General features: G+C 40.9%; 1 protein-coding gene across 1 annotated transcript in view; it reads left to right on the top strand.

Moving 5' to 3' along the window:
* Window positions 1-4,354: 4,354 nt before the first annotated feature.
* POGLUT1 (protein O-glucosyltransferase 1) overlaps window positions 4,355-10,366 on the top strand; it is a 29,689-nt gene continuing 23,677 nt past the window's right edge. The window contains exons 1-3 of the mRNA XM_006864154.1: window positions 4,355-4,502; window positions 5,213-5,303; window positions 6,540-6,683. Of these exons, the coding sequence (XP_006864216.1) occupies window positions 4,403-4,502; window positions 5,213-5,303; window positions 6,540-6,683 (335 nt within the window). The 5' untranslated portion in view covers window positions 4,355-4,402. The remainder of the gene's footprint in view (window positions 4,503-5,212; window positions 5,304-6,539; window positions 6,684-10,366) is intronic.

Genomic DNA, 10,366 nt, shown 5'->3' with positions numbered 1-10,366 from the left:
ATAAAGCCTTCAGAATAGATGACATCTCAACATCAGAAAGAAAAAAGAAAAAAATCCCTCACAACTGGACCTATAGGCAACATCATGATGAATAAAGAAAAGAGTGAAGTTTTCCAGGATTTCATTTTACTTGGATCCACCAAGCCCATGGAAGCAGCAATCAAGAAGTCAAATGGCATGTTACATTGATCAAATCTGCAGCAAAAGATCACTTTAAAAAAAAAAATGTTTAATTTTGTATTATGATTTAGTTGAAAGTTTAAACAGCAAGTAGAGTCCCCATTCAACAATTCATGCGCACTGTTTTGTGACACTGATTGCATTCTCCACAATGTAACTGTACTCTTCCCACATCTTGCCTAATTTACAGTTTCATATGACCTTCTGAGAATTACCCGAGTAAATCCCGCTCTTTTGATCTTATAAAGTTGATTGTTCTAAGGGGTGATACCACCCAGACGGTGTTGTTTACTTTATAGGCTTGTCAATTGTTTGGCTGAAACTTGAGCCATGGGGTGAATTCAGTTCCAGGCTTGAAGGGTGTCCAAAGGCTATAGTCTTAGAGGTTTCACCTATCTCAGACCAGGAAGTCTGATCCTTTTATTTACTTTTTTTTTTTTTTAAGATTTTGAGTTTTGTTTCACGTTTTTCTCTCACTCGATTGCAAAAAGACCTCTTTAAAGTGTTAAGAAGCAAAGAAGTCACTTTGAGGCCTAAGATGTGCACCGGAACCAAGTTATAGTATTTTCAATTGCCTCATATGCATGTGAAAGCTGGACAATGAATAAGACTGACAAAGAATTGATTCCTTTAAATTTGGTGTTGTTGTTAAGTACTTTCTAGCTGGTTCAGACCCTCTGACCCATAGTGACCCTGTATAGTGTTTCTGAAGAGTGTCTGGTTGGTTTGAACAGCCTACCTTGCAGTTTATACTGAGTTTGCGGTCAGGCGCAATATAAACCATGGCTGCCAGAAGAATGAACAAATCTGACTTGGAAGAATTACAGCCAGACACTTCTTAGAAGCAAGAATGGTGAGACTTGTCTCATGTACTTTGAGCATGTTACCAAGAGGGATCAGAACCTGGAGAAGGACATTATGCTTTGTAAAGTAGTTGTTGTTGCTGTTGTTAGCTGACATTGAGTTGGTACCGACTCATAGCGACCCTGTACACAACAGAATGAAACACTGCCAGATCCTGGGCCAGCCAACCATTTTGGACAGGTTTCAGGTGAGCTTCCAGACAAAGACAGACTAGGAAGAAGGAGTGACTAACTACTTCTGAATATTTAGTCACTGAAAACCTTATGAATAGTAGAGAAACACTGTCAGATATAGTGTCAGAAAATGAGCCCCTCAGGTTGGAAGGCACTCAAAATGCAACTGGGTAAGAGCTGCCTCCTCAAAGTAGTTGATCATGATGATGTGAATGGAGTAAAGCCTGTGGGACCTTCATTTGCTGATGAAGGGGCACAAGTGAAAATGAAGAGAAACATCTGTAAACATCCATTAATAATTAGAACATTGAATGTATGACATATGAATCTAGGAAAATGGAAAATTATAAAAAATGAAATGGAACACATAAATATCGATATCTTAGGCATTAATGAGCTGAAATGGACTGGTATTGGCTATTTTGAATCTGACAACCACATGGTTTACTATGCTGGGAATGACAAATAGAAGAGGAATGGTGTTGCATTAAGGAACATATCCAGATCAGTCATGAGGTACAATGCTGTCTGTGATAGGATAATATCCATGCGTCTACAGGGAAGCCCAGTTAACAACAATATTATTCAAATTTATGTACCAACCACTAAAGCCAGTAAGGATGAAATAGAAGAATTCTACCAACTTCTTCAATCTGAAATTGGTCAAACATGCAATCAAGATGTATTGCTCATTAGTGGTGATTGAAATGCAAAGGTTGGGAGCAAAGAGGAAAGATCAGTAGTTGGAAACTATGACCTTAGTGATAAAAATGATACTGGAGATCATGTGATAGAATTCTGCAAAATCAATGACTTGTTTATTTCAAATACCTTCTTTAGACAGCATCAGAGATGATTATATACATCGAACTCACCAGACGGAATACATAGAAATCAAATTGACTACATCTGCAGAAAGAGAAGATGGAAAAGCTCCATATCATCAGTCAAAACAAGGCCAGGGGCAGATGGTGGAGGAGACCATCAATTGCTCATATGCAAATTCAAACTGAAGCTGAAGAAAATGAAAGCAAGACCACGCAAGCCAAAATATGACCTTGTGAATATATCCCACCTGAATTTAGAGATCACCTGGAGAACAGATTTGATGAATTAGAGACTAAAGACCGAAGACCAGAAGAGTTGTGGGATGACATCAAGAACATCATACAGGAAGAAAGCAAAAAGTCATTAAGAAGACAAGAAAGAAGGAAAAGATCAAGATGGATGTCAGAAGAGACACTGAAACTTGCTCTCCAGTGTAGAGATGTTAAAGCAAATGGAAGAAATGAGGAGGTCCAAGAGCTGAACAGAAAATTTCACAGGTCAGCTCGAGAAGATAAAGCCAAATATTACAACAAAATGTGCAAAGATCTGGAGTCAGAAAACCAAAAAGGAAGAACATGCTCAGCATTTCTCAAGATGGGGGAACTGAAGAAAAAAGAAAGCCTTGACTTTTGTTATTGAAGGATTCTCTGGGCAAATTATTGAATGATGCAGAAAGCATCAAAAGAAAATGGAAGGAATACACAGAGTCACTGTATCAAAAGGAAATGGTTGATGTTCAACTATTTTAAGAGGTAGCATATGATCAAGAGCCAATGATACTCAAGGAAGGAGTACAAGGTACATTGAGGGAATTGGCAAAGAACAAGGCACCAGAAATTGATGGAATAAAAATTGAAATCTTTCAAGAAAGTGAGGCAGCACAGGAGGCACTCACTCATCTATGCCAAAAAATTTTGAAGACAACTATCTGGCAACTGATTGGAAGAGATCCATATTTGTGCCCATTCCAAAGAGAGGTGACCCAACAGAATGAGGAAATCATCGGACAATATCTTCGATATCCCATGTGAGTAAAGTGTTACTAAAGGTAATAAACAGCTGCAAGCATATATTGACAGAAAACTTCCAGTGGTTCAAGCTGGATTCAAAAGAGGCTGTGGAATGAGGGGTATCACTGCTGATGTGCAATGGATCTTGGCTGAAAGCAGAGAATATCAGAAAGATGTTTACCGGTGCTTTATTGACTACACAAAGGATTTCGATTCAGTGGATCATGACAAGCTATGGACGACATTGAGAAGTATGAGTATTCCAGAGCACTTAATTGTGCTCATGAAGAATCTGCACCTGAACCAAGAGGCAGTTGTTCAAACAGAACATGGGAACACTGAATGGTTTAATATTTAGTAAACTGCTTGATGTCCTGGAAGTAAAGATCTAGCCTAGGATCTCTAGCTCTACTTGATTTGGCCACTAACTGTGAAATGAAAAGACTGCTTAAATTTCTGGCTGTAGAAAACAAAATTTGTTGTTGTTGTTGTTAAGTGCCATCGAGTTGGAACTGACTCGGCGACCCTATGCACAGCTAGGGTTGCTATGTCTATCATGATGAATGTTGTTGTTAAGTGCCGTCGAGTCGGTTCCGACCCATAGCGACCCTGTACAGGGTTTCCGAGGTGTAAATCTTTACGGGAGTAGTAAGCCTCATCTTTCTCCCGCGGAGTGGCTGGTAGTTTCAAACTGCTGGCCTTAAGGTTCGCAGCCCGATTCGTAACCACTACGCTACCAGAGCTCCATCTAGAAACCAAGATAGTTTGTTTAAAATAGCAAGTACCATTATTAGGGTTGGCAGGCATGGTGGCTCTGTATGATAAGCACTGGACTCCACAAGGTCTATGGTTCAAGTCCACCAGCCGTTCTGAGGAAGAAAGATGAGACTAAGTTGTTGTAAAGGAAAGCCTTTACAGGGTCGCTATTGGTCTGAATGAACTCAGTGGCACTTAATAACAACAACCCTTGTGTGTGTGTGTGTGTGTGTGTGTGTGTGTGAAAGAAGAATTTGAAACATGAAACAACTACAATACAGCTTGTTTTTAAACATCACAAGCACAACTACATGCTGCCCTGCCTGCATAAAGCTTGGCTGATCTAAACAGCCTGCACTTAGTGTGAAGTCCCAGTTTCTCAGCACGCATTCCCGGGGGCGGGGTGGGGGGGATGGAGGGTGAGGGGAGCGGGGAACTCCGATGGAAGGCGGAAGCCGGAATACCGGGTAGAGGACGATGCGCACAGCGCGCCATTTTTGTGCGGGGCGGCCGGAAACCCATTTGTGTTGCTCCTGCGGCCATCTTTGTGCGGGGCCGTGCTTCCGCCGGCGCCGCTGTGGGGACTCTGCAATGGGTCCACTGGCCATGGAGCAGTGGACTCGCTCATCGCTGTGTCTGTGGCTGCTGTTGGTACTTTTGTCTCCAGCGCTGGGCCGCCAGAAGGAGTCAGGTGGGCTAGAGCACAGCCGAATCAGCCGCCCGGGCTGTATGTCTCATTGGGGTCTGGAGGCACGCTCGCTCCCCGGTGCAGCGGCGTCCTACTGGATGCTGTGGCCGCGATAGCGCAGAGCTGGGCGGGGGCATCTGACGTCTTGGAACCGAGAGTGAGGGCATCTGAGTGTCTCACGCCCTTTTTTCTGCCCAGGACCCTGGAGAGTAACCCGTTTCCAGTTTTGATGTATTAGTTAAGGAGGAGAAAGAATTCCCTAGTTCACGAGCCTATGGGGGAATTCTCTGCTCGACTTATTCTGTATCTCCTAATACACACTGGGGATTTATTTCGTGTGTGTATAGTTTTAGGCTATCTCCAGAAGAGATGAAAGGAGAGTTAATGTCTGTACTGTTAATTGATCCTCTTTATGGGCCTCAGTTTGATTAATAAAAGGTGAGAATCGGTGTCACTGTCTAGTTTATCCAAAGCCTTCTAAGTGGCAGGCATTCAACCTTGAGTTTTCCATTTTCTTGGACACCTGATGACCCCTGCTGAAGAGCCTATTTGACAAAAGTTAAGGAAGGAATCCTTCGTGGTGTTTCATTGCTATCATTGAATTAGGAAATGAAGTGTCTAAAATTTTACCTTTTATATCCGTCTGCCTGCTGCTTTCAAATAGGAATGTTCATGGGTATTTTGTTAACTCTGATTCACCTCACTTTTTGAAGGTTCAAAATGGAAAGTATTTATTGACCAGATTAACAGGTCTTTGGAGAATTATGAAACATGTTCAAGTCAAAACTGCAGCTGCTACCATGGGTGAGTTTTTCCGTTGTTGGTGATGGTTATGTGCCCAGGGAGCGGCTGGCTGGTAGATTCAAACTGGTGACCTTGTGGTTAGCAGCTCAGTGCATAACCTGCTACACTACCAGAGATCCTTTGATTCATCTTTGAGAATTTAGTTCTTTTCAGGAGGAAGTATTCAAAGATCTGGAAGATACCTTGATTACAACAGTGAGAGAGTTGAGCATATTTTGAGAGCAGAAAACAATGCCTGTGGTGGTTTCCCTATTTCTAGGGAATAAAAATGCCAGGAGAGAGGGAAGACTTGGGTGGTTTCAGCATTGCTGCTAATTTCCTATGGATTTGAGTTACCTACTCGTCTGTTTTTCCTACTTTCTGGACATCATAAGGTCAAGGTCTAGGTCTTATTCATTATTGTGTCTTCTTTAGTGTTAGCCCTTATTAAGTACTCAATAAATATTTCTGAATGAATGAACATATTAATCAATGAATATAATCATAAGTTTCCTGTTGATTTTTTTTAAGTGTGCAAATTAGATAGGAAGCATGATATGGTTAAAAGATATCTGTCCAAGCTGTCATCAGACTTAGGTTCTAGTCCTATGTCACCTACTAATTAACCCTCTGGCAAGCCCCATAGCTTATTATTTGTTATACTTTAAAAGGAATACAAGAGAGTTAAGTTCTGGTTATTGCTTCATGGTGATAGAGTACAGGGGGTGACTGTGAGCCACACAGACTCGAATAAGGGAGCTACACAGTATTAGACTGTTTGTGGCATTCTGTGAGATACAGAAAAGAGGTCACTGGGGACTCCAGTGACTTGGTGAACATGGTTGTGGCATGAGTGTCATGAAGGACTGTGGATTAGGTAATGAAGGGTGATCCAGCTGGTGGGAGGAAGAAGAGAAATTGACTTGCTTTTCACCCTTTGTGGTTTCATTGCTGTCCATGTGGCGCTGCAGGACAATGCACTGGACTGAAAGGTCAATTTGAATGCAAGGTTGATGGTTCAAACTCACCAGCCACTTCCCAGAAACCCTATACAGGGCCACTCTGAGTCGGAACTGACTCGATGGCACTTAACAATAACAATGGGGCTTCTGGGCAAAAGTTGCTCACTCCTATCCTCTATCTTTCATTCTACTTACTCTGTTATTTAATACTAAACTGAAATGCACAGATAGAAAGTAAGTGAAACAGTATCATTCTCTTGGTCTTCTTTCCTTGACAAGTTTCATTCTTTGCCAGTGTCATAGAACAGGATCTGACTCCTTTCCGAGGAGGCATCTCCAAGAAGATGATGGCAGAAGTGGTCAGACGGAAGCTAGGGACACACTATCAGATCATTAAGAACAGATTATACCGGGAAAATGACTGCATGTTTCCTTCAAGGTAAGAGGAATGAGTCACATACGAGGATGTCTTTTGACCCTATTGTATGTGACCTTATTTGATACTGTTTTCACAGAGAAGCCAACCCAGGGAATTGACAAGTGAATCCTTCCTCATATTTTAGAGGTACTACAAAATAATGACAAATTTCTTCTTGCCTGAGTAATTTTCTCTCGAACTCCTGTGCCTTTGCTACTGTATTACTGCCTTAGTTTGCTGTACTCAGAACAGACCTTTTGTGCATTTGTTCACTGACTTGGCAGAGAAAATTCTTTGTGCTATATGAGGGATACTCCTGAAGCCTTGGAGAGGGTTGGGCTCATTCATCACTATGGTCATTCTGACCTTGGCTCTACCCTTCCTTCTGCAGATTTAGTAGCTGCAGAACACAGGCTGATGAGACCTAGCAGGGGTGAACTGAGCTGAAGGAGAAGATATTTAATAGCAAAGGTATTTAATTAGTGTTGCTCATGATCCTAGTATTGTTATAGTTACTGAGTATTTGAGAGAAGGTGGCTGAGAGTAGTGAGGAGGAACTGAGGCTACAGTTTTCATAGGCACCACTAGCCAGTACTTTAGGTGTGAGACTTGAGGTAAACTATGGGTTGAAGGGCAAGGAGTGGAAGCAAGAAGGGTCATGGACTGACTACTAGAATTTGGATTTACATAAATTGCATAACATACATTACATACAACAAAGGAATCTTGGTATAGCGCTGTAGGATAAGCACTGGACTGCTAACCACAAAGTCTGTAGTTCAAACCCACCAGACACATCTCGAAAACCCTATACAGGGTCTCTGTGAGTTGAAACTGACTTAATGGCACTTAACAACAACAAGAACATACAATAAATGATAAACATTCCTTTTAGGAATCTTTTTTTTTTTAACTCAAATTTTTATGAAATTAACCCAAAGAAATCTGTTGCTGTCAAGTTGATTCAACTATTAGCAACTCTATAGGATGGAATAGAACTTTCCTATATGGTTTCTAAGGCTATAATCTTTACTGAAGCATACGGCCACATCTTTCTCTCAAGGAATGGCTGGCTGGTGGGATCGAACTGTTAACCTTTCAGTTAGCACACAAGCACTTAACCACTGTTCCACAAGGGCTCTTTTTTATAGGTTTAAAAGATACAAAACTCAAAGGGCATGGTATCTTCTTACCTAACAATCTCTTTCTCTGCTAAGCATTCCTTATTCTGTCATTAAAAGTGGAATAAGTGAACTGTATTGTAAAAATATCACCCTATTTCTACTCTCAAGATTTATATTATGTATTTATTTTAAACAACTTTATTATAGATTAATACATGTTGACTGTAAAAATATGTAGAAACAATAAAAAAGAAAATAAAGATCATTGTATGGATTGAATTATGTCTCTTCAAAATATGTTGTAAATCCTAACCTCTATGCCTGTGGCCGGAGCCCTGGTGTGCCACTGTAGGATAAGCACAGGACTGCTGACTGCAAGATCAGCAGCTCAAACCCATCAGCCATTCCCCGGAAGCCCTATACAGAGTCTCTATGTGCTGGAACCAACTGGAAGTCACTTAACAACAATAATAACAAAGGTCTATGTTATAATTCCATTTGGGAATGGGTTGTCTTTGTTATATTAATGAAGCAGGATTAATATAAGGTGTATTTTGAGTCAATCTCTTTGAGATAGAAAAGAGATTAAGCTAGCAAGTGAGTAAGCAGAGATGGAGCAAAAGAGATGCCAAGAAATCTGAAGGTTGCCCAAGAGCAGAAGACCTTCCACCAGTGCCGACAAAGAAAGAAAGCCTTCCCTAGAGTCGGCACTCTGAATGTGGATTTCTAACCTCCTAAACTATGAGAAAATTTCTATTTGTTAAAGCCATCCATGTGTGGAATTTCTGTGATAGCAGCAGTAGATAACTAAGACAATCACTTGATGTCCTTTGACTCGTAAGGAAATCACAGTTACATATGGTTATCGAGTATCAGGAGAAATAAAGTGGCAGTAGGAAAAATCATTGTTGTTAAATGCTGTCAAGGTGGCTCTGACTCATAGTGACCCTATGCATAATACTGTGAAAGCCTGCTTTTGTTCTGCCCCATCCTCACAGTTATTGTCAGAAACCATTGCTGCAGCCTCTGTGTTGGTGTCATTGGGGGCCTTCCTCTTTTTACAGACCCTCTACCAAGCATGATGTCCTTTTCCAGGGACTGTTCCCTCCTGAAAGGTAATAGGTCCCTGACTGTGCTATGACTGTATTTCTTTCAAAACAGATGTGTTAGTTATTCTGGTAGTCTGGTACTTTCTTTATCAACACCATATTCAAATGCATTAGTTCTTTTCTAGGTCTTCCATAGTCATTATCCAATTTTCACATGCATGTGAGACCATTGAAAATATGGCTTGTGTTCACCTTGGTTTTCAAAGTGACGTCTTTACTCTTGAGCTCTTTAAAGAGGTTTTTACAGCAGATTTGCCCATTGCAATGGCTTAATTTCTCATAGTGGTTACAAATCGGGCTGCGAACCTTAAGGTCAACAGTTTGATACTACCAGCTGCTCTGCGGGAGAAAGATGAGGCTTTCTGCTCCCGTAAAGATTTACAGCCTCGGAAACCCTGTACAGGGTCGCTATGGGTCAGAACCAACTCGACGGCATTTAACAACAACAACAACAACAACTACCATAGTACTGATTATGGATCCAAATAAAATGAAATCCTTGACAGATTCAATCTTTTATGTTTTTCATGATGTTTACTGGTCCACTTGTGAGGATTTTTGTTTTCTTTACAGTGAGTTGTAATCCATGCTGATAACTGTATTCTTTGATCTTTATCAGCAAGTGCCTCAAGTTCTCTTTGTTTTCAGCAAGCAAGGTTGTATCATCTGCATATCACAGGTTGTTAATGAGTCTTTCTTCAGTCCTGCTGCAGTGTTCTTCATATAGTCCGACTTCTTAGATTATTTGTTCAGCACACAGATTGAATAAGTATGGTTAAAGGATACAACCCTGATGCACACATTTCCTGATTTTAAACCATGCAGTAGCCCCTTGTTCTGTTGGAATGACTGCGTCTTGTTCTATGTGCAGGTTCTGCATGAGCACAAGTAAGTGTTCCAGGTATTTTAAATAGACATTTGTTCCTTTACTTGGGAGAATAATAGGTAAACAAGTTATAAGCATAGATTTTTAATTTTCACAACTGAGAAATAAAATAGGTATTGTTAAATTTCAAAAGCTTACCCAATGTTCAGTAGCTAGCTGAACAATTTCCAGATGAAATGTTTTACCTTCGTAATTTCTGAATGGTACATATCTGCCTATTCCAGATCTCAGAGCATTTTGATCAGAAGGTCTTAGAAATGTTCCCGAGGAAGTTGTTATTGTTAGGTGCAGTTGAGGTGGTTCCGACTCATAGCAGCCCTATACGCAACAGAACAAAACACTGTCCAGTTGGGCACCGTCCTCACAATTGTTGTTACGCTTGAGCCCGTTGCTGCTGCCTCTTTGCCAGTCCATCTTGTTGGGGATCTTCCTCTTTTTCACTGACCACCCTCTTTACCAATCATGATATCCTTCTTCTGGGACTGTCCCTCCTGATAACATGTCTGTAGTATGAGAGATGAAGTCTTGCCATCCTGATTTCTAATGAGCCTTCTAACTGTACTTTTTCCAACATAGATTTTTGTT

This window comes from Chrysochloris asiatica, unplaced genomic scaffold, assembly GCF_000296735.1.
Source record: "Chrysochloris asiatica unplaced genomic scaffold, ChrAsi1.0 scaffold00061, whole genome shotgun sequence".
NCBI lineage: Eukaryota > Metazoa > Chordata > Mammalia > Afrosoricida > Chrysochloridae > Chrysochloris > Chrysochloris asiatica.
The sequence above is the reverse complement of the archived record's forward strand: the minus strand, read 5'-3'. Positions and strand labels throughout refer to the sequence as shown.